This window comes from Accipiter gentilis, chromosome 33 (genome assembly GCF_929443795.1).
Source record: "Accipiter gentilis chromosome 33, bAccGen1.1, whole genome shotgun sequence".
NCBI classification, from domain to species: domain Eukaryota; kingdom Metazoa; phylum Chordata; class Aves; order Accipitriformes; family Accipitridae; genus Astur; species Astur gentilis.
Genome location: NC_064912.1, coordinates 9,696,650 through 9,721,484, shown reverse-complemented (window position 1 = coordinate 9,721,484; position 24,835 = coordinate 9,696,650). Strand labels below are relative to the sequence as shown.

The following is a 24,835-nucleotide window of genomic DNA, read 5'->3' as shown; positions in this document are numbered from 1 at the left end:
GAACAACAGCTGGAATTTGGGGAATTAAGTCCACAAAATTAAAGAAGAAACCCAAGGACATTCACATTGAATAGCCACAAGTGACAGATCAGCACACTTCCTTTCAAGATATGCAAGATACACAGATTGTTGAACTAAAACTTACAGTCCAGACCCTTAGCAGTTCTCAGAGTACTTTTACCCCTTTCTTCCTCAAAAGTAAAACTGAGTAAGCCTGTTGTGCTGACAATTCTCATATTAAACAAAAAAACAAAACAAAAAAAAAAAAAAAAAAAAAACCAACCTTAACTGAGTAGTCATTGAAAGGTCTTTCAGCCTTTTATTTGCCTGCAAAGTCATAGAGCCAAATGCTGGGGAGACCGCCATCTGAAGCACACCCGACACAATGTAAACCAGATTTCTAATTACTAATTGTGTGGTACATCTCTATCTTCCAGACACTGCAGTCAAGACCAAAGACTCCCCACAAACACTAAAAATAGCTCCAGACTTTTCAAGGCCAAACCAAAGTTTATGCTGAAGCCGTTTGGAAAAAACAGCAAAACCCCAACCACCACGTTAAAACAAAGAGTAACATCTGCTGCATTAGTTTGCATAGGAGACAATGTAATGAACGGGTTAACTTTGTTCATGAAATCGCACATGGGGGTAGAGACATTCTCCACAATTACCCCTAAAAGTCTTACTGCTAATCTTGACCTTTGATCCGTGTATTTTAGATAAAACTTGTAGCCCTTGTTCAAAGCAGAATAGAATCAATTCGGCTAATGGTGTTAAAACAACAATATGATAATTTACTTACATACTAATCGGGAAGGGGGAAGACACACATTGTGATTAAACGAATGCTTTGTGTAAAAAAAAAAAAAAAAACCAAAACAAAACCAAAAAAAAACCCCAAAAAACCCAAGTGCTTAAATGTTGCGTAAAAGTCACGAGGAAAAATAACAAATATAACTTACTAGATAAGGAAGAGAAAGACAACAGCTATAATTTACTAGATAAGGGGATTAACTCTACCAGGACTACATATCTCCACAACAAAAGACATTCTACATCAAAAAGACACTTCCCCTTGAGAAGATGGACCGAATCCGCCCAATAATGAACCTACACGAGCAAAGGAAAAAAAGAGAGAAACAAGACAAGGTGAAGATTGACAAGGGAGGGGTGCATAAACTGTATAAAAGGAATGTAACTATAACAGAAAGTTGCGAGCTTGTGGCGGAGCACTGCCTGCCCGGCCGCCCAGCGCTGTTTTGCTCTTTTATCGCTTGCTAATAAATTCGACCTTTTTTATTCACTACAAATTGGCTCCTCCAATTTGTCACAAGCGTCTATAACAACAAGGGAAAACAGTTGTAAGAAAGGTAATCTTAAAGTAACTATTTGCTACCTCTACAGCAAGAAGTATTGCAGCAACAGGGGGGAAGTCAGAGACACTGGACTCCACCAGAAAAGAAACACTCACAGGAGTCAAGGGCACATCTATGACTACAGACCAGTCTGCATAGGCAGAAGTAGTACTGGCATGACCAAATCAGCCACGCTAAGTGCCAGCAGTGAATGGAACAACTGCTAAAAGCAAGAAGAATTACACAGAAGAAACACCCTGAAGCCGAGGATGGGAAAGGCAGCAGTACAGCACACAGACAGCAGGTAACCCTCAGGAATCCAAATGGGAGAGAAGGGCTGGGAGTCAATGGGGAGCACACTCGCAGCCAAACCTCAGAGGCAGGGTAGGAGGAGAATTTTTCCTACCCTTGCAGAAGCAGGATGTGTTCTAGCCAGAAAGCACCAATGCACAGTTTTCTATTTTGCTCCAGCTTAAGTGTTTTCAGGCTGCCAACATGTAGCTTCAGATATAAGGGAACCTCCCTTTTAAAGTGGGTATGCAGATCCCCTCCACCTAGCTTAGGTTGACTCCCATCACAGATTACTGCGTTTATCCAAGAACCTGTGATTTTTAATAATATTTAGTAATTTTTTACACATCTGATAATATTATTGCTGTGAATCAGACAAATAATGCCCCTATTTTTCACTTTTTACCCCTGGCAAAAGATCCCTTGACCAAAAGTGAGAAACAAATTTGCTGCAAATAGGCCATGCCTGTGACATGGCAATCCTCTCCAAATCACCAGGGTTGTACTGAAGTTAAAAGTGCCTTTTATTAGACAACTGCAGAGAAGCATGGCAAAAGATAAAGCACTGGCTCACTTTCCTAAAGAAGTTTCAGTATTTAAATGGAAAAGTAAAGTAAATTAGTTTAATGTAAAGGACTTCCAAACCTACCATGTGCTTGGAAAGGGGAGGTGACAAAGGCTAAGAGAACAAGGCTATTAAAGAATGCAAATCTTTGCACGAGTCAACTTGTTAACTTCCTAGGGAAGCGCAGAGAAAGTTAATTTGTCTCCAGAAGTCTCGTACACTGAAGACTGCAACAAGTCTGACTGTGCCCAAAGTAGCTATAGGAACACCTACAGAAAATACACAGAAGTTAGCCTGATTCTGCTTTCATAAAATGTCTTCCCACAGTGTTTTTCACAGTGGGAGACCCCACCCATACAGCACTTGCTGTTTACAGTGTCCACCCAAACCAGCATCACAGTCTGCAGAGTGACAACTGACACACATCAAGAGACTTTTCCAAGAGGAGAGCTAGCCTACAGCAGCGCATCCTAACCTTCAGCCTCAGCTCGACATATCACCCCCAAATCCAACTCCCCACCAAGGACAGCTGGAGAAGATGCCACCTTGCACATCCAGGAAGGAAACTGCTCTTTCACAGCCTCCAAGGGCAGTCTGTGTTGTCAGCCTGGACAGCAGAGGGCAGCTTCAGAGAATAAGGCAGACCATCACAGCCCTCACACAAGGAACTTTAAGATGAGCATCAGGAGCAGCCCCTTGCCAAAGACAGCTATTCAACACCTCTTTGAACACTTCACAGCTCTATCAGTGCAGCTAAAAGTGGCACCATTTCTCTTTTGTCTGTGATGGGAATGTGATGAATAGAATAAAAAAATGCCTCTGCTTTCCCTCTAGGGAATGGGTGGGAACCAAGGGTTTTCCAAATGGAAGATGAAGGGAAAAGTGGGTACAGTCCCTCCACTGTTCTGGAGAGCCTGCTCTGGATCACTCAGCAGCCAGCATTTGCTACCAAACAGGCCTCAAGCACATGCTGTCCTGGGTTCAGCTCAGGTAGAGTTAATTTTCACAAGAAGCTGGGAGGGGGCACAGCCAAGACAGCTGACCTGAAATAGCCAAGGGGATATTCAATAAAATGTGATATTCATGCTCACTATGTAACTGGGGGAGCTGGGGCGGGGGGGGGGGGGGTGGGGGGGGTGGGGGGGGGGTGTGGAATTGCTGCTTGGTAACAGGCTGACCATGGGGTTCTAGCTGGTGAGCAACTGCACTGTGCATCACTTGCTTTATACATTCTTTTATTAGTATTGTTGTTGTTACTTTTTCTCTCCTTGTGTTGTCCTATTAAACTGTCCTTATCTCAATCCACAAGGTTTTACCTTTTTCTTCCAATTCTGCCCTCCATCCCACCGGGAGAGGGGAGAAGTGAGCAAGCAGCTGCGTGGTGCTTAGCTGCTGGCTGGGCTTAAACCATGACACACAGCAACAACTTAACCCCAGTGAGCACAGTGCAAGCACCCCTCCGTACTTTTTGGCATGAGCATATGGAGGAGTGTCAGGAAATCACTACAGGCAAGCTGGTGAAGAAAACAGGCTGGAGGCAAAATAAGTTCCCTCATTAATAACCAATACTGCAACCGTCAGCAGGTAAAAAAAAAATATCTCTAAAGTATAGTCCCATATCAGTGTAGCTCTACAGCTGTTTTGTAAAGCAGAAGCGGGAGTCAGAGATGTCAGCTAGAAAAATGAGTTGTTTCTTCCTCCTCCCCATCCCCAAAGGAATTATCTGCATAAAGATGACACATCCTAATAAGCACACAGGAAGAGTGTGTAAACCCCAGCTGGCCTTTACTTGATCTCACAACCATCTGAATTCTGCTCTAAGTGAGAGGAATTTTACTACAGATCTGCTCCACATTTTCCTAAACTTTAAGAAAGAATGTGCGTTTAATCTCAGAACCTTCAATGCCCTCAAGAAATAAGCATCTCTACTTACAAGTGTATCAGAAGAAATAGTAATTTCTTTTAACCTTCCTTCCACTACTACTATTTTTCCGTTAACATGACTCCCTTAAGATGGCACACACCAGTTTATCCCAAAAGAATTTATTTGTAAGCTTACCATTGTTGTCCATGCTTTGTTCAGCATTAGCATATGTACGAAGAAACTCTGCAAAAGCCCCGTCTTGCTTCAGCAGCTCCTGGTAGGAGCCCATCTCAGAGATTTCTCCGTCACACATTACCAGAATTGAATCCATTTGAGGCAGATAGTTGATCGTGTGGGTTACCAAAACCCGTGTCTAAATAGCAAAAGAAAAACGTTTTTCTAATATCTCAAATCAGTTAATACAATGGTTGAACTACTGCTCTTGCTGCTTGAATTGTGTACAATACACTAATAACTGTGGGCAGGCATGCAGCATTTTTAACAAAAAAATACTGTCCTTGTCTTCATTTTTTCCATCAAAGAATTTTGAATTACAGAAACCACAGCACATTTCATTATAAAAACTCAGTGTTTTATAAAAGTCCTCTAAAAATCTCAGAAGGATCCTTTCATTTTTCAGACGTCTGAAACAAAAGTCTCAATATGCAACTTGACAAACTTGGAATCATTTGAAGTCAGCAAACAAAACCAAATCATTCTCTAGAGACAACTATCTCATTATGACATACTTTATTTTTCAGGATTCCTTTTGGTCCAATAACTTTTTCAAAAATATGTTTCCCAACATGAGCATCGACAGCTGATAAAGGATCGTCAAATAAATAGACATCTGCGTTACAGTAAACCGCCCGAGCAAGACTGACTCGCTGTTTCTGTCCTCCAGACAAATTCACACCCTGGGGAAACAAGAAAATATGATCCTTAATTTACAGCTGAAAAGAGATGTCTTGCTACAGTTTGTGAAAGACACAAGTCATAGGTGATTTATGCAAGTTAGAGAAATTCCAGCATTGTATGAAACGGATCTCCATCACAAATAATTTCACTACCACAACAGCATAAGCAATCACAGTCAATCTCCTCTTGGAATGAAGCACATCTTAAGTTCTCACTGTCAGGGAGGGACTAATAAAAAAAAGTGTTTGCTAGTCTTGTAAAGCAGTTAATTCAGACTGACCTACCTAACTCTGCACTGAGGTTACTTTTCTTCTCAGCTGTATATTTGCAGTGCTGCCTCCGATTTAATAAACAAACTCTGTTCATGCTCTAGAATTTGATTGATTTGCTGACCAATAAGGAAGATAAAGCTGCACCCTTTACTGAATCTGGGGCTGGCAGCTGGCAGCTATACCCCACCTATAACTAGTCAGCAGGCAAAGCACATATCCCTATACACCCATGTCTTCTGGAGAACATCAGCTTAGCAGAACACCAAGCAGGTTACATACATGTAACTTGCTGGCCACATGGTTAGGGGACACCCAGTCCTGCTCCCACAGCAGGGCACGACAACATCTGTGCAAGTTTCTAAATCCCACACCACACATACTTTTGCAGCCACGGGCCAGTTTTGGGGTGGTAGTTGTTTTTGTGGTCTGTTTTTTGGGTTTTGGTGGGGGGTTGGGGAGGTGTTTGCTTGTTTTAAACGAAGCTGAAGTGTTCAGAAGATTCTTGTTTTCCTGTTTCCATACATTCTCCTGCTCTGTGACCATGGTAACTTAGAGGCAATTAAAAACTGTCATTGCAAGAAGCTTTTGCATTTGTAATTGAGGACAGGTTTCCTCCCCTTTGAGGCTTAAAGACAAGGAAAACTGTACTGTTCAAATTTGTCTTTTATTCTAGAGGAACTTCTAATCTGAATGTTTTAAATTCAATACAACTTTAAGGTAAAGTAGAATAGAAGTCATATGGCCTTTACTACTAGCAATAACACTGTTAAGGCAGAGTGGGTATTTAAATACCTTTTCTCCTATTTCTGTTTTGTCTCCTGTAGGAAGAATCTCTATATCAGGCAGCAGTGCACAAGCCTCAATCACACGCTTGTACCGGCTCTCATTCATCTCCCTTCCAAAGATAATGTTATCTTCCAGAGTTGCATTTTGGACCCAGGCTTGCTGAGGAACGTAGGCTACTGAACCCTGCAAGAAAAATAAAGTTCCTTATTCAGTACTTTAGACCAAAAGTCTGCACACAAAAGTCAAACCACAGCAGGGCTTTGTGAGGCAGGCAGTGCTAATCACCTCACAAATTGCAGATGGTCATTTCAAAACTGAACGAAGTAGTTCTTGGGCTACGGCCTCCTCCAAATTGTTATTTTTATAATCCTCTCTACAAGTGAATGTAACAAAGTGTGTTGGTGGAAAATGAAGGACTTCAAACAAAATATGATTCTCTAACAAACTTGGAGGAAACATTTGTTTAGAGAATATGTTTGCACCATTACTGAATGTCAAAATTCATTAGTTCTTTCATATAGTTATAAATTATGTTCTGCATAACACAATTTGTTATGGAATGCAAGTGTTTAACAAATGCATCCCTGCCAAGAGATTTCTGCAAAAAGTAGGGGAAGAAGTTGTTATATAAAAGTAACTTCAAAGAAGAGACTGAGCTACTGCAAAATATTTTGATTTGAAGATTAGTTCTGCACAAGAAAAAGAAAAGTTCTCTTTTTGCACAAATAATCAGATTTCACCCACTTTATTTTTCCAGAACAATTTTGGAGATGACCAAATGGGCATTCTTTTAAGTGCAACATATTTGGTTTGCTCTTAAAATAATTCTCCTTCCCTACATTACAGCAGCAGTAAAATCCAAAACAAGGACTTTTTACTTATTTACTTACTTCCAGGTCATTTTTCCTCTGTGACCTCTGTGCAACTCTGATGCCTAAGAAAGTACAAACTACAACAACAGCTTTACCCATGTTTGGATATCCGGGTATACCCTCTCTCCTTGTAATTCTCTGATGTTTAAGAAGGTATGAACCAATACTGCTCTTCCTGGCTGTATTGGTTCTTGTCTGCCAACAAGACTTGTCAGAATACTTGTCTTTGAGACCTCCAACATTCTATTTGGCTAAATCAGAAACCAACAGATTTAGAAGTTGTTGGACCAAGCCTTAACAGGCAATTATACAGAATGCGTGCTACAGCATATACATGGCTTGCCAGGAAATCAGGCTAAAAAATGCATTCATTTGAAAGGCTGTCTCTGCCCCTCTTCACACCACTTAGAAATCTAGAATCCCTCTGTCAATACCCAGAAATAGCTGAACAATTCTTCAAACACATCACACCTTGACAACCACGTAGCCTTCCTTTTTGTCCATCTCTCCCAGTAATGCAGACAGCAATGAAGACTTTCCACAGCCAACTTGACCAACAACAGCTACCAAGGAGCCTTCAGGAACAGTGAAATTAATGCTGAAATAAAGTGCACATAATTCAGACTTGCTTGATGGCACTTCCCAGTAGTTAAATAGTCTATTGAAAAGCCCATATAAAGCCGGCTGCAATGTGAATACCCACTGCAAATGCTGACACAGCACAGAAACTTTAACTGAAATGCAAACCTCTCATTTAGAAAGCACCCAGCTCTTCTTGTACTTGGGACATAGCATCTTAATGTGTAATTAGTCAAAAGGGGAAGGGAAAAAAAAAAATCAAAAAATCCAGCGCTGTGACACAACCTGTCCAATATTTCTCTCAAATGTTCTCTGAACACAAATGTAAATACCAATGGATGCTTCTCAAACAGCATCCTTGTCTCAAAGAATATGCAATTTAAGGCCCAAGAAAGAGCAGCCAAAATCAAGGAAGGGGACAGGGCACAGGGAAGACACAGCTTGTAGCTGCATCACCCTAGTTACTTTGCTAGTCATAGCGTGTGCAAGATTCTTCACTGGTTTTCTCCAGCACGGGCATCAAGGATGGCTACAGTTCAGCGAGAATAAGATTTTAAAAGGAAGACTCTTGAGGACATCGTGCAAACATGAGGCACTAGGGATAATTACAAGAGGCTAATCTGGCTGCATCCTCTAGATGGAGCTCATCCCAGCTGCAGCACACAGCAAGAGCTTGAAATCTCTGAGGTTTTCTCTCCTCTCATTATATACCTTGCTACTCCCCTTTAAGATAACCAACCCTTCTGCATATAGATTTTATAACTCAAATACAGATGATTTATGACGCAGCAAGATTTTGGAGTGGAACGAAGGGTGTACTAGTTCTTACCTGTTCAGTGAAGGAGGATCATTTCTGGACCAGCTAAACGTTGCATTTTTTACAACAATGCATCCTTCAGCTGACAAGTAGAAAATTCATTATTTATAAAAGTGCCAATGCAAGCAGCTAAATTGTATGCTCTGGATCATGCCACAAGAAGTCAATCTAAACACACATAGGCAGAGGTATAAAGCTCCTTTTCCAGCAGAACAACCCACTGCTTAGCAAAATCTTGTGTTCTCCTTTTACTGAATTTATCAAGACAGCAGAGGTTCTGAGGTAACACTTATTCAGTAACCAGGAGGTACATGAATGTCAACTATACAAAGATCCTGACTTACTCAGCTGCATCCTCCTTTATCTGGCAACTCCACTAGAGCACTGCGAAGTCAGTTCAAAAAAACTAGCAGTCTCATTCTGACTTGTGTTTCAATGGAAGCATAACCTAAACTGCCAATTCTATGTGTGAAGCCAAGTTACTACAAGAATGATAGGGCAAAATAAATCAAACTACCAAATAAAATAATTTTGACCAAAAATACTGTTCAGTGAAATGTTGCATGGTACTGGCATCTGTAGGTTTTTACAGCAACAACTCAAAGCACACCACTCCTAATTCAACCAAGTATGCAATAAATGCTTAGCCTATGTAAATATTTACATTAGTATGCAAGTACAACCCATTATGGACAAAAAACCCAACCCCACACTAAGGATTTGTGAGCAATGTATTCATGGTTATCATCAGCTGAGAAAGGGGAGGAGATATTCCCAAAATGAAGATGGAGAGGGAAAAAAAAAAAAGCAGATGACTGCTTACCAGAAAGCCAAATGACTAAAATTATAGAGAACTCAACTAACCACAGGAGAGGGAGTGATGGGGATTTCACTATCTTTATAAACAGGAAGTAAGAAAAAATCATTTAGAAATTACTGACATAGTTAAAGTTAAGTTTTGTTTTGCAAGAAAAAGGGCATTAGTTTTTCAGTAAATCTGCCTTCATGCTTATGTATCTCCTAAACAGCTCTATATAACCAGACCGGCAACACTTGATACAGTGGGAGTGACGTTGGGAGTAACAGTCTTTGCACAAAACAGAAAGTAGAGGCATTTGCCAGAACTGGGAGTTATCCTTTCTCCTTCAAGGGTGCTGAAGTGTTACATGATTGTTGTTCTCCAAAATGCTGGGGTTTGGCACAGCATTAATCATTCTGTTAACTGCTTACAAATTTCAAATGGCTACACTTAGAACCGTTTAACAAGTAATTTTTAAATTAAATGACCATCTGTGTCTGGATGCAACCGTTCTGTAGTTTGAACACAGGAGCTGGGGAGAGGAGAGAGATTACCTGAGAAGGTGATAGAAACTTTATTTAATTTTCATTTTACAAACTTCCTTCTCTGCTTTCTGGCTAAAATTTAGCAGTGAAATTCACCAAAACGCAGTAGTTTTGTTACAGAAGGTAAAAGAAACAGTGCAAAGCCACCCAAAACCTGCACACACTGATTTTCAACAGGAAAAGAAACTCACCCTCTGTGATGGGGCCCCTGATTATGGTCTCTGGATCTAACTCTTCATGAGACAGGAACACCCTAAGGCGCTTCAGGGAGACACTGGCCTGCATGGGAAAGGGATGGAAAACTCTTATGCTCTTCCCATTATATTCAAGAGCATACTGTTTTGCCCCACATATATATTACATCATTTTACGCACTCCTAATCCCTCCTTAAATCCACTGCATAGTTCCTTGGTTAGTCCAATTCGCACTTCCCAAACCACAAGAAACATGGTTGATTTCAGGAACACCCATCCACCATAACCAGGATTGATAATTTTGGTTGCACAGTACTCAACACACAGGAAATGCAAAGCTCCCCTTCTGAGGTGGCTGAATTTCACCAGTGGTCATTCTCTAACAACAGGAATGTTACCTTTCCACCCAGTAGCTACTTCTGCACAGAAACACCTGTTAATGACTGAAGTCTTACTTCCACTATGCTGCTGATAACCATAGGAAGCATGTTCAATGGAAACCTGAGGATGTTGAATAATGCTAGTGAAACAAATGCCTTCTGAGCATCCAAGATGTTGTTCTTGTCTATTGTGACGTACACAGCAAACGTGGACAAGGCAACCTGAAACAAAGTGTAATGGTTACAGTTAGGGTAACAGTTTTTAAAACCACTAACACAGGAGTCACACGGTCTGACAACTGGGAATCAGAGGTCTACAAATCCAAGAAAGGGTAATGTTCTAATAACTTCCTGATAATGCTTTTTGCAAAACAAAGATTTGATTTAAATCTGTTGTTGTAAAAAGGTGATGGCTCCTCTTGGAAAGGTGTCAAGTGCTCACTTTCTTCACATAGCAAGGGTGAAACCACAAATGGCCCAGGCTATTTGTGGTCATACTGCAGGAGAGGGAAGGAGAGGAATGATCGCTAGTCGTTCTTGCAGCTGTCTTTCAGTTTCAAGGCACTCCATATGGTACCAGATACTGGATCAGTAACATAAATAGACAGAAAAGCTAGAAACACCCTAATGCTAACCCATTTTATATTTTGTAGAGACTACCACAACCCTAGATTTCCAAATACAGCCTATGTTATCACGGACAGACTGTTTTCCAAGAAACTTGAAATGTTACTGCATTAGAAAGATAAAGCTTTATAGTACCTAAACATTTCACAAAAGACAAGCTTAAGATCGATGCTGAACAAGAAAACTACATTGAAACACTGTTATCATCAATCATAAGATATAAAAATAATTCAAAAATTCCATATACTTACATTTTTTAATGTGTTGATTAAATTATAGTAAAATTAAAGTAAACTAAATAAAACCAAATATTCCCACTTTCAGATCTAGTCCCTTCACAGTGTTTTCTTCCATGGTAACACCACTCATACCTCAGTATATCACAAGATCCAGCAACCCTTTCCCACAGACTGCCACTTAAAACAAGAAATCAAGGCAGGCTAACCTTGGCATTCTCCCTCCCCACAAGACTTGAAACAATTAGCTCAAATGCCTAAGGAACAGTCTCATCTAAGCACAGCATCCATTGAAGACATTAGCATTTCTGTTAAATAGCTGGTGCTGTGAAGACACATATTGTTCTTCATATGGCGGCTGACTCAGCTGTGCCTGGTACAGTAGCTTGTTTGTACAATCCTTAGTTTGGACAACCATATCCCAGGGAGAAAGCTCTCCCACGGAGATCAAAAACAAGACAGGGTCTAAAGAATAACCTCACAAGCAGCATGTCTGCACTCTTGTGTTACCAGCAATTAGTCTGGAATACACCCTCATCAGCACACATAGCAGTAGGGGACATACTGCAAAATGAACAGTTTCCTGACACCGTTATTAAACAATGTTTTAAAGAGCCCTGGCCATGGAAACATGAGGAGGACTAGAGGAAATAAAGTTTTGTATGTCAAAAGTGCTTTCAAGTAGGCACTTGCAGTAATTCTTTAATGAGAAGTTCAGAAGAACATACACTAAAGAATAAAAATCTGAGAGACAGCACGTTAAACAGCAGCCTTGCACTTCAGGCTGTACCGTTTCTGCCCCAGTGGCAAAACCCCTAAGGTGTAGGACCATTGGCAAAACCCCTAAGGTGTAGGACCATTGACACATTCACAATGTGCGATGAAACAGCTACCTGTTAGGCAAATTTGTCTTCTCAGACTCCACAGAACAGCATTAAGGAGTCCACCTGCAGAGGCTTATGCAGAAATTTCATTTAATAATGTATTTATATTAAAACCATCTCAGAGTTCTTTTAGAAAAGTATTCACTTAAGAATGCAGCTGATGTTTCCTACCGGGGGCACTGCTTCTTCTGCCTTTCATCATGCTCAAGACATAATGTAAACACTAAAAATGTTTGCGGGAAAGGAATCTGAGACTGGAAAGTACACTTAAACACCTTCAACTGGAACAGCACATATTTTATCCTAATGTAGTCATGGCTCTTATTTGCTTCTGCAGAAAAGAGCAATGGCCCCTTGTTCTAATAGGGTCTGAAGCAATTTTGATGTGATCTCACCCTTCTCTCCCTTTTATTAGCTTATATGTAAGCTAACACAAACACAGTGGGGATGTTTCTCATATCAGGAATATATTTTTTTTTAATAAGAATTTGAAGCAATCCCATGGTACACAATGGCTTTACCTCTCCACGTTGTTCTTAAACAGATGCTGGGAGAACCCAAGACAGAGGTACACCTGGTGCACAATGTCCCATTCGATCAAGGACATGCTGCTCTCAGAAAGATAATGAAATAAGGGAAGTTTTACACTGTCAGCCACAGCTACCACCTGGAGGGTACCATGCACATTAGTAACTTCTTTGTATCTGACAGTACATTTAATCTTAGGTTCCTCAAGTACACCACCAAAAATAGAGGGGGATGCAGAGGTTTTCATTTTTAAATACTTTGTCCACTACCTTCTAGAATACATCCAACCTGGATGTTACCAAGTTTCAAAGGAAACAGTAGTGCCTTTTCATAGAGAAGTGGAGACATAAACGTTCAATTTCCCACCACTGCAGAGGGCATTCTAACTCTTCCGCTCATTAAAAAACAAAGCCAAAACAAGTTCCCAAGCATTGCCTTGGAAAGCATGATCTCAGAAAGCAGAGACTTGTCAATTTGTTTCACTTACCAAAAAAGGAGCACAAACCCAAGTGAAGGTTGCCATTGCAGCAAGGTAAGCAGATTTTTTTAGGACTTTGAGTTCTTTCTGTCTGATCTCTAATACCTTCTCTCTGAAGGCTAATTCCCAAGCATAAAGTTTCAGAACTTTAATCCCATTGAGAATTTCATTCATCAGCTTAATTCTGTTGTCTTTGCTCTTCATTTGAGCCACCTAAAAACAACATTGCAAAAAATAATTAGCAGAGCACAATACTTGGCAGGGCCACAAAGTTCTGAGCTTTGTATTTTGCAATGGCAAAATTTACCTCATTATCATCAAAAGCTTACTAGCTTCCTAAGCAGGAAATCTGAGATGCTATCTGAACAAACAAATATGCAGAATTAACAAAATGTTTTAAACCAATTAAAAGAATGCTTCATGCAACTAAAAACCCAAACCAAGATCAAAACAATTGTGGCACTGGTTTAAGTGGGGTTAACCCTGCATCAGGGAGCCCTGGGACTCAGGTTCCTCCTAGGTACAATATGCAGTTAAAAAATAAGCCACTATAATCAAGCTTCAGTGATGTGCAGTTTGCATCTAACCCGAGACCAAACTTGGTTTTGCTCCACTTTCAGCCCTATCAATGGCTTTCTGATGGTGCACTAAGGTGAAAAGTTTTCCATTCAGCCATAAGAAAAAAGTCCATTCTTCAGAAGTTTCCATCTTAATAAAGTATTTTAACAAGGGCAGTGCAAAGCTGAAACAATGTTCAGACTCTGCACTAGGGAGTCAGTAGACTGCACCAGTACAGCCATCCCAGACAGCTGTTACCAGTGGCAGTGTGGCTGTGACAGGCTAGATATCCCCACTTCTCCCATGTAGGAACCAAACGTTGTGGTATATTTTGATGAACACCTAGAGCTAAAAGGTTTCATTTACATAAATCAATCCTCTCTGACATTCGGTAAATTCAGTTAACAGTGAAGTCTGTACCAGAAAGCACATGGTGGGGCTGTTGGAAGTAGTTTCTGCAATAGAAAACATCAGAGTTTGAGTCTACATTTACTTAAGTGCACCTTCTGTAACAAACTGATTCCGTCTAAATAAAATCAACTAGGGATTAAAAACAGCCAACAACTAAGACTTCTCCCTCCTCATCTCTCCAGGAAGAAGAAGGAAAACAACAAACCACACACATATACCCCCCAACACTGCAGCCACCATCCTGGAAATGTGAATATTTCCCTCATTAGGGTTCATTAGACAGACAGTAGTTTACGTTTGCACTTTTGTTCTTAGGCAGGAAGTTAAAAACTAAACTACTTCCAATCCAATCATCAGGCATTTCATAGAACTGGCTAGCCTGCTTGCTACCTTGGTCTTAACACTACTCCAAAATTTTTAGACCATTATGTACAGATACTCTGTAAAGCTGAAAAATATAAGTGAGTTTGTTTATTCTGCATACACAATGTCTCTGACTTTTCTTTCCCTTCCCTTTTATAAGGGATAAATAGAGGGAAGGAAAAAATTTTAAAAGAACAAACCTCAGGAACAAGTCAAAGAACAAAAAAACATGTTTCTTAAAAGCACTATCACATATATAAAGGTTCTAACCTGATAGGTTTTTGTCTTCATTGCCATCACAGCATTTATTGGAACCAGAAGGATCATGACAGCCACACCTGCCAGCACTGAAGGACCTAAATTCTGAAAAGCACTTAATTGTAAACATTTATTCAAATTAATTTTTAAACATCTTGGGTCAAACTACTGCATAGGCTCCAGAAAAACATTCTGAAATAGCTTTTCAACCTCTTCTTCCCTCTTCAAGAACAGCTTGGGGAAAGAAGAGGAGGATCAAGGAGGAGTTTGGGTTGATATTTATGTGCTTTGATTTTTGAAACAAGCATACATATATAGTCCCTATGTAGAGAGGTACATATATAGATATAGATCAATCTCTATCTATATATCCACACATATGGAGATCTTTTAATGTTTTATAGTTTTTGTTGCTTTGTCTGTTCTTCTGAAGTAGAGACCCATGCAGGGAGTGACTGACTCCTTGGGGAATTTCATTACCTTTCTAATTGACAGTGAGAATCAGGAAGAGTCAGCCTGGTGACTGTCTGGACTAGAAATAGCAAATGTCTCATATGGTGACTCCCAGAGTGCAGAACCAAGATCACTTTTCTTTAAATCAAGTGACAAGTGAGATACTATAGGTGCTGCAGTCCCCCAAAAGATAACAGCCCCCATCTGCATCCTCCCCACATGCACTCAGATGTGCAAATTAAGAACCTCCTGCCTGCCTTCTTGACAGCAGTGACAAAAGCAGCTCTCAATGGCTTCTAAACAAACAGCATTTTCTCCACACTGCTGTAAACCCTCCAATGGTCTGAACAACAGCTGTCTGTAGTCATGACCATAGGAAGCAGCACATTGCCCAAGTCAACACAGGAAACAACATACAATACTCACCTGCCACAGTAAGTACAGGGCTAATATAACCTGGAGAGGTGCAGACCAAATCATGTTTATATAGGTAGCCAAGTCCATGAACCTCTGAGCATCCACAGACATTAAATTCACAATCTCACCCACAGTAGAAGTCTTTCTAGCAGAATTTGTGATAACAAGTGCCTAGGTGCAGATTAAAAATAAAAAACAAGGCAATGTGACAGAAGACTTAATCATTTGCATTTTCTCCACAGAATTCAAATACTTTACAGAGCTTCATCTTCAAAATTACAAGCAATCCTTTTCCTAATTCATATTGTTTACCTTGCACATCTTACAACATGCAAGTTGCATGGTTTGAAGCAAGCACCTGGGTTTAAACTAACAGAGAATTAAAACAACAAGCAGTCTTTGGGGTTAGGGTTAGTTGGTTGGTGGTTTTATTGCTTGGGGGTCAGGTTGGGTGGGTGTTGTTTGCTTGTTTTGTTTTTCAGTGTAAGAAACAGAATCTTCACTTCTTGTTACACATTTTTCTCACACAGAGCACTCAGTCCACAGCTTTCTAAAATGTTTCAGCTTATTCCAAGATGAGGTGGCACTGCTGCTAAGTCCCAAATGAAGCTGTAAATGTAGATGCATCTAAATTTCTGCACAAACTAATGCAGTTTCACACCTCTAGTCTAAATGAGACAAGGTTTGTTGTTTGGCAGTGGGAAGGAGGTGCCTGAACTTTAACTAGTAAATTAGAAATTTGCTCTCTTAAAGGCTTTTATCTGCAAATTAGATACTCTCAATTATATTAAGAGTTAGGAATCAGCCTACCAGAGTCTCCTAACTACTTTAATTATTCAGACTTAAGCGATGTATTCACAGTCACCAAGAGGTATTGTCATATATTTAAAAAAACACCTACCTTCCGATAAATTACACCAACAATAGCTGTTTTGAGCCTCATTCCAGTTACAAAGCAAATATGAAAATACTGGTGAAGTATCAGTGTCTGAAGACAGGCACAAACAAACAGCAGCACTGTATAAAAGTAGCCTTGCCAGTTTGGGGCAGCTTTGTTATTTACGAAGTTGATCAGCAATCTGTGGAGAGAAGAATTAGTTTTCTTGATATATGCAAATCAAAATGAAACATTAGGGTTACAGCCTTAGATTATTCCAAACGTTATATGGGTCATGCAAGCACCAAAATTAGATAAAACACTTAAGCAAACTTCTTAGAAACTGGACATCATTTTATAATAGCACACATCACTCCCTCCTCCTAACAAGGTACTATTATAAGACAAAGTATCACATTCCTTACACGTACAGCATTCTCTTGGAACCACACTAAAAAGTCTCGTATTCCCTCTAGCTAAAATACAAATGCTTACATTTGTTTTACTTCTTCTCATGTTAAAGCAATACAACTCCTCCTACCCCCTTAGCTCTGTGTTGCTTCACATATTGTGACTTGTAGTCCCACAATCATTACAGGTTAGAATTAAATAAACTCTCCTGCTATTGTTGATTATGTTCCTGCCTGGCCTTCCTTGTGTTTGAAAGTGTCGTGGTTTAACCCCAGCCATCACTAAGCACCACACAGCCGCTCGCTTACTTCCGCTCCACCCAGTGGGATGGTGGAGAGAATCAGAAGGAAAAAGGTAAAACTCATGGGTTGAGATAAGAACAGTTTAATAGAACAGAAAGGAAGAAACTAATAATGATAGTAATAACAATAATGACAATAATAATAGAAGGATGGGATTATACAAAACAAGTGATGCACAATGCTCACCACTCGCTGACCGATGCTCAGTTAGTTCCCGAGCAGTGATCCCCCCAGGCCAACTCCCCCCAGTTTATATACTAGACATGACATCACATGGTATGGAACGTTGGCCAGTTTGGGTCAGCTGTCCTGGCTATATCCCTTCCCAACTTCTTGTGCCCCTCCAGCCTTCTTGCTGGCTGGGCATGAGAAGCTGAAAAATCCTTGACTTAAGTCTAAACACTACTTAGCAACAACTGAAAAAATCAGTGTGCTATCAACATCCTTCTCATACTGAATCCAAGACATAACACTACACCAACTACTAGAAAGATTAACTCTATCCCAGCCGAAACCAGGACAGAAAGGAACATAAAAGTCAAAACATTTAATGCACAATGTTATAATTTGAAAACCAATGGACCGAAGTCATCTGTGTGCATGGTCTCTAACCTGCATGACAACTCTTCGCCATTGAACCAACTGAAGCCAAAGCAGCTTAGTGAGTGAAATACCAGTGTTTTAAATTCTGTCCACATACTTTTAATACAGTAATAAAGTATACAGGTCTTACTTCAGAATTTCTGGGCCTGCAAACATCAAGAGATCATGTGCAGCTTTAAACAGGAAGCTCATGAGAAAATATGGTCCAAAGGTTTTATATAACACCTTGAATAAAGATGCTTCAGAGCTCTTCTGAGATGGTTTTATAATCAAAGCTTCAGCCTCTTCTGTCACATCACCATTTGAGTCGCTTGATTTTTGCTGCTTTTTGGGCAGGTATAACATGTTTAATGGTTGCCTGAAATAAGAGTAGTTATATAATGTAGCCTTTATTCAAGCATAAAGACAACTGGAAAAATGCACAGTATACAAATGAGATGTTTATGAGCTGTTTATTGCCCTTCTTAATAGTTTAACTGGGTTTTACTGTCAATCAAACATCTTTTTAATTATAGAACCATAGCTAAATGAACTGGCCATTCAGAAATGGTCATCTTTGTAGGGACTGGTGACATTCCTGTTGAATCCCTCCTATAGGTCTGCCCTGGGGAACAAGGAATAGGACCATAACCTGTATTAAGCTTAAAAAGCAAAGGAAATTATTATTCTAGAACCCAGTATGGTCAACTTTCATCAAAATCAAGGCCTTACTGTACCACTGGAGTTAACATTGCAGTCAGATTTATGCCAAGTCATCCCCAATAGACTGAACACATTCATTTCATACATCTGGTTTATGCCAAACTACATCTGAACCTCTGAGGACAAGCTGAATGTAAAAATACACTGTGTAAGCAAGCAAGCAATTTTCCTTCAATGAAAAGGTACTTCTATTTGCTGCAGTAAAGGATGATGAACATAGGATGGAAACTGCAGGCATGCAGTCTTTCTAATTTTAGTCATCTGGCTTAGATGCCTAGGCTCCCTATATAGTCAAAGGAAAGAAATAAGCTTCTCACTTTTACACCCTGAACTGCCCTCCTGAGGCTTCACTAACTGTAGAGTGAGCCCAACCTCCTAAACTACATGACTGAAGTTTGATTGTGTGAAAACGTTCTCTCCCCAGGGAAAAACCACACATCAAAAGTAATAATAATCAGCTTTGGATCATGAAAGACTAAGGGAAATTTGATGCATCTCTTCATAAAGAAGACACACAACGCCCTACTTGGTTCCTGTTCTGTATGCACTTAAGGACAAATACAGAGATGCCACTTGGGCCTTACAAAAGCAGGCTTGAGAGGCTGAGTAACTTGAGCTTTTGAACCTCCACATCTTGCAAGAACTGCCAGGCAGGACAACTGGACTTACCTCTTGGTCTTTGCCCACTCTTTTGCCCAGTTTCTAGCCAAACTTGGCACTATCTCCTCCGATTTGTCCTCTTTATTTAATGACCACAAATCCTTGGCTTCCAAAGGTCTCCGATAACCCTGAACCATCAACCTGTATTAGAAAGAATCAGCACTATATATTTAAGAGCACTAGAGATATGTGTGTGTGTATATGTATATATATATATATGCACCACAAGACAGTGGTCCTTACATCCAGCCCCAAAACAGAGCCAGCTCTTCACAAAAATGCATCCAAGAGTTAGTACATGTAGCAACACAGGTCCAGATGCTAAAACATACACCCTCCTGTCTTTATGGTGAGAATTAGACACCAAAACATCTAAAGGATCCAGGATATGTCACTGAATTCAAATTTCAGGGAAAGTAAAAGCAAGGATGAAGTGATGTCATTTGAAAATCAGCCAGGCAATTAATATTCCCATGCCTAACAAGTTTCAAAATCTTTATTAGCCTTTAATTTTGCAAAGCAATTCCTTTCATCTACCTTTCTGTTGGAACTCTGGCCAAGTACCAACCACAACTATACACCAACATTATTTTACATGTTTCTGTGTTTTAATTCACAAGGACATGTTGTGATCAAATCATACAGCATAACTAAAGCTAAGTTAATGAAAAAGAAAGAACCTACTGGACAAAAAGACCTAATATTTTTTAATGCCTTAGTTTCTAAATACAGCAGATAATTTCTACCTTCTTATATTTCCCAAAGAAATTGTTTTAATTACATTCTTTCAGGAAATGTACTAAATATATACTGGCAAAATTTAAAATTACAAAGACCCTACAAAGGAAGTAAAAAAGATTAATCAAATGGGGGGGAGGGGAGCGAAATTCAATTTCATCTATCTACAAAACAACCAACCAAAACAACCAAAATTATTACTGCATGATTATTGCTAATTTAACTCTGAAAGCAGGATCCTAAAATGCCATCTAACTTTAACTGGTACTTTATGCATCATCTTGATCTTACCCAGTGATCCACCAGAATGTGATTCTAGAGAGGAAAGAAGCACTGAACTCTGGACATGGATTCTAAAGGAGAGAAAAATAAATTAATCCACGTACAAAGTAACTGATATGGTGCCAAAGGAAACAAAGCAAGCAGAAAAGATGCTTTTGAAATTCCTTTTGTTTATAGTATTTTTTTTCACATTACTAAACTTATCAATTATGCTGTTGAGAACTTGTTCACAAAACACAAGCACAGCTTCAGGGCTGTCAGCAGAGTAGACCACTGGGACACAGGAATAGCAGTGCTCCGTATCAACAATGCAACAAATAGTTGAGGGAATTTTATAAGACAGTGCAGGCCAGACAGTCTCTCAAGATGTCATGATCAGTGCCTCCCTGTATCAATGCAAAGTATGCTACCATATGAGAACATAAATATGTTAATGGGGTAGAGTTAGTCATAAATGAAGAATTCAGTTCTACTGTTCTAGCAGTTAAGCGCTGTGACTCCATCAAATCAGATGCACAAATGAAAAAAAATTTGTAAACTCTATAAAAGCATCCCAAAACAGCCCCTAAAACCCCTGCATCCCATTCATCAATAACCATGGGAAACTTAAGTTTCCATAAAGGTACACAGCTAGCTCATGTTCTACATCTAGCACAATGGCTGTCTGTTGTAACTACTCTTCAGGTTAACATCCTCTCCTAATCTAGTTGGATTAAAACAGCAGAAAGGAAGTCTGGAAGAATTTCAAAGGCACTAAAAGTGATCTACTTGCAGAATTCCAGTGCAGATTTCTCTCTTCCCTCTTTCACTGCTCTGAACAGCATCTAACAAATGCTAAAACCAGCCACTCCTTTGGCACACGAATCTCTAGGTTTTTATCATCAACTATAATTGGAACAACTCAGGTATTTCCATCTACAGAAGTCACCAAACATTTAGAGTACTGCAATTAAAACAGCCAGAGCCAAGTGTTTCCAATATTTGCATTTTTCAACTAATGTTTGCGTAACCTGGCTTCTCCACTAAGCTATATTGAAGTGTGTTGTATAGGAAACAGACTCCTGCATTTCCTCTTCTTCACATGACAACTTTTTCTGCAACTTTGGAAAAGTTACTGGGGGGGTGCAGTGCAGGTGGTACTTTCAAACCTTCAGCCATGCCAACATTCCTGACAGACAGATCTTACTTCAGCAAATTTCAAAATATTCTGAACTTTACATAAAATGCTGTATTACTTTTTTTTTTTTATACTTTTTTAAATCTACTTGCAGGTGGAAACTCTAAATTCAGGAGTCTGCTAGATCAAGTACTACCAAAAAGTGGACCTCATTTGCATAAAGCAAAAGTTGAAAACAATAAAACATATTAGATTACTGTTAAAATAATACTATTTTTCATAAAATTAAATAGTTATCACACAAAGAACTATTAAACCTACTGACATTAATGCCAGATAGAATGAAGACAACAAGTTGTAACAAGTCTGGACTTATGTAATGTAAACAAAGTGAAAACGAGACAAAACATATTGTTTGACTTCTATATACATCAGCATTTACATCTTAGAAATGTCACTTTTGTTTTTTGGCTTAAGTAAACATATAAGGTCTTACTCAAGACTTACAAACATTTCTAGTTTGGAAATGCTTGGCAGAAGGGAATAAAGCAGAATTTAAGACTGACTGACATGACTTGCTTTGCTCTTTTTCCCATCTCAACATTCAACAAACATACCACTCATGAAAAACGAAGGTTAAGATTTGAAGTCTGCCCTACTTCCTAGAGACACTCCTAGAAATAGTCAGAACACAAAAACAAAACACTGTGGTCTCAAAGCACCTTGTAATTATTGTAACCATGATCAAAGCAGAGAAGGTTTCCATAAATCCACAGTATGTTGTCAAATACATTTTATCCCTGAATGAGATGAAAAGAACCCAAAGATGAAGAGGATCCAAAGACTCAACTCTTCCCTCCAGGCATATGCAGGCAGACTGTCTGCCAGAGGTAATGCAGAGCACCACTGACACACTGGATACTGACAGAGAGGGTAACTGTAGAATTCACTAAGTGCAACTGGTTACAGACCTTTTCCACAGTTACAAAGGCAACATTTATTTCCCACCCTCACACATTTCACACCTTCCTTCATCAGTCAGTGCCACCTAACATCCATCAAACCGGAATTACGCCGTATAAAAAAAACAGAACTGAGGTTTCTAAATTTGGCCCATCCAAACTCCAGGCAGTGACAGGTGTCACTCCACTGTGACTCAGAAGGTCTAGCCCAGGGCTAAGCAAGCAGTATAAAGATGCAACATCCCTTGGGTCACTTCAGATCCATGCCATATAGCTAGCACATGTAATTAAGATCACATGCAAAAAAGATTATGTCTAGACACAATTAAATTTCTACATCCAGACCACCGTCTAACGTTAACTGCTCTTGCAACTGAGCTGGTTAAATTTTTGCTTGACACAAGAGAGGTAAATATGGAAATCAAATGCATCTATCCAGATTCACAAGTTTTCCGTGTGTAGATTCTTCCCCACCTTCAATAGGAAGGGAATACACATCCTTATGAGTTACTGCCTACTGAACGGTATCAGATGACTAGGAGGACAGCATTTCAAATCAGTATTTCCCACCAGTAGCCAGAAGCACTACTGAATATAAATACATATGACTTAACCTTCAGGAATGCTTTTCAGGAATGACCGAAACAGTATTTTTGCTCTTTCTCTTAAATACAGCCCGCCTGCTTTGCATGTTATGGGCTTCACCTTCTGTGTCACCAGCTAAAGAGCAGAAAGAACACTCTATTGCAAACAACTCAACAAGATTTGAATTATTTGGCATCTAGAAGACTATGGCCTTATAACTCATTGTACAGAATATTGCACATAAGATACTCGGCACTCAGTACAGACTGAACACTTACAGGATCATTTACTGTTTCAGAAAACAAAGGTGGTCGTTCTGGAAAACAACATAGGATAAGCTGTACAAATAACAGGACGAAGTAGATGCAGAAGGTGACATAACGAAATGCATCCACTTCAGCACCCTACAAAGGAAGGTAATATTCCAATTAGAATGCTTGAGGAATTTCTTTAAAACAACATGTTAATATTGAACATAAGCAGCTCCTTACTGTAAATTCTGCAAACTCCATAAATGTTACGTTACCCACCTCCATGCAAATTAAAGTCAATGTCTATTCTGGTAAAGGGAAGCTAAAGAGAGGGGGGAGGAGATGAAAGATACCATTTCTTTTTAATCAACCACTGCCATAAACACACAAGCATTAACTTCTTCTGTAGAGCAGTTCTCTTTAAGACATGGTTTGTACTAACACAGCATGCCCCAATTTGAAGTCAAGGTATTCTTTACAGGAGCAAGGCATTTATACACTGGGTAGTAAAAAGTTTTCAAAGCAAATTTGTTAATTAATATGCATACAGAAAATAAGAATTAGAGAAGCAGAATTTAGACTACAGTCCATTGCATTCTGCTCAAATTCCAGAGGTTCTTCCATTTTTTAGACTAGGACGGATACATAAAGCATAATCCACAGGAATTAAAGCACAGGGACAGGTGGACACACTCCCGCACACACCCACCAGTAAAATCCCACTCTCAACAGCTGAAGACAAAAGTTGGCTGAAAGTCCTCAAAATTCACAATATGGCTTAAAGGTTTCAAGAAATAAAAGCGATATGCCACTTTCAGGCAGCTCCACAATTAATCTGATACTTGTATAAAGCAGACTGACATAAAAATATTTCACTTGTACACTTTCATTTTTGCCTCAGCAGATGAGACCACATTACCATCAAACCAAGTGTTTCAGGAAATCCACTGTATAATCAACAGGAAGACGACGTAAACTCCCAGAACAGTTTCATATCAAAAATTATACACTTTTATTGTACTCAAGCAGACACATTACCTTTCTGGAACAGCTAGCGGAATTTTCTTGGCAACTATTGCTACAGTTAAGATCATTACGAATTTCACTAGCATTTCAAAACAAGAGCCATTAAGTCTTGCTTGTTTTGCTTTTAGAACCCAAGGAATGAAGGTATGCTGAATGGATCATTAACTAACTTGACTGGCATAATTAGCAAGCAACTACTCTATTACTGCAGCATTTAGGACTATTTTCAACTGAATGAGGCTAGCAATCACTTACCATATTTAAGGCATATATTATTTTAGATCTAAAAACCACTGTGGCACATGATAACGAGATGAGCCAGAAAATCGTCATTACGCCTGAAGACTGGACTCCTTTTATTCTTTCATATTGTATTAAAAATGTGGCAAGTAACTGTGGACAAATAAGATAAAAATATATTCACAAGCTTTAAAGTTTTACAACATGTTATACACATACAAGGTATTGCATTAAAGTGTGCTTATTTAACATTTCAAATCCAGTGTCTCCCAGACATTCTAACACCAAGAGATTTTAAGTGTAATTCAAAAAGATGTTTAAATAGGAAATTCTTCAGAGCAGTAAAGATAAGAAGTGGACAAAAAAGAGAAAAGGAATACATACTACATCGAAGTAAATGACCACATAACACAAAAGCACCATCAAAAGCTGCCAGTCTTTATTTCTTTTCTGGTTCTACATCACAAATCAACATGCAATTATAGTAATGCTATATCTTTCCCAAGTATTTCCTGACTAATTCTTTTTAAAATAAAAAGATTTCTTTCCATACAAGCCACAGCACCAAACAACACTGACCAAAAATTACCCTATTTCTGTATTTTGTGTGTTTTCAGAGTCCTTTAGG

At 39.3% G+C, this 24,835-nt stretch overlaps 1 protein-coding gene across 11 annotated transcripts in view; it reads right to left on the bottom strand.

Moving 5' to 3' along the window:
- The window catches only part of ABCC1 (ATP binding cassette subfamily C member 1), a 79,630-nt gene that overhangs the window by 36,121 nt on the left and 18,674 nt on the right, over positions 1–24,835 (bottom strand). For 9 of the 11 annotated variants that reach the window (XR_007504556.1, XR_007504554.1, XR_007504555.1 and 6 more), the window contains 16 exons: positions 24,223–24,360; positions 22,969–23,094; positions 20,036–20,097; positions 19,016–19,147; positions 17,775–18,002; positions 16,353–16,530; positions 15,461–15,622; positions 14,594–14,686; positions 13,001–13,204; positions 10,314–10,460; positions 9,855–9,942; positions 8,332–8,401; positions 7,395–7,521; positions 6,058–6,234; positions 4,825–4,992; positions 4,271–4,448 (listed from right to left, as the gene is read on the bottom strand). Coding sequence is in view for 5 of the 11 variants with exons in the window: in XM_049791694.1 (XP_049647651.1) it covers positions 4,271–4,448; positions 4,825–4,992; positions 6,058–6,234; positions 7,395–7,521; positions 8,332–8,401; positions 9,855–9,942; positions 10,314–10,460; positions 13,001–13,204; positions 14,594–14,686; positions 15,461–15,622; positions 16,353–16,530; positions 17,775–18,002; positions 19,016–19,147; positions 20,036–20,097; positions 22,969–23,094; positions 24,223–24,360 (2,278 nt within the window). In the remaining 6 variants the exon portion in view is untranslated. Of the gene's footprint in view, positions 1–4,270; positions 4,449–4,824; positions 4,993–6,057; positions 6,235–7,394; positions 7,522–8,331; positions 8,402–9,854; positions 9,943–10,313; positions 10,461–13,000; positions 13,205–14,593; positions 14,687–15,460; positions 15,623–16,352; positions 16,531–17,774; positions 18,003–19,015; positions 19,148–20,035; positions 20,098–22,968; positions 23,095–24,222; positions 24,361–24,835 lie in introns of those variants that run through there. The other 2 variants (XR_007504557.1, XR_007504559.1) reach the window with 2 other exon arrangements.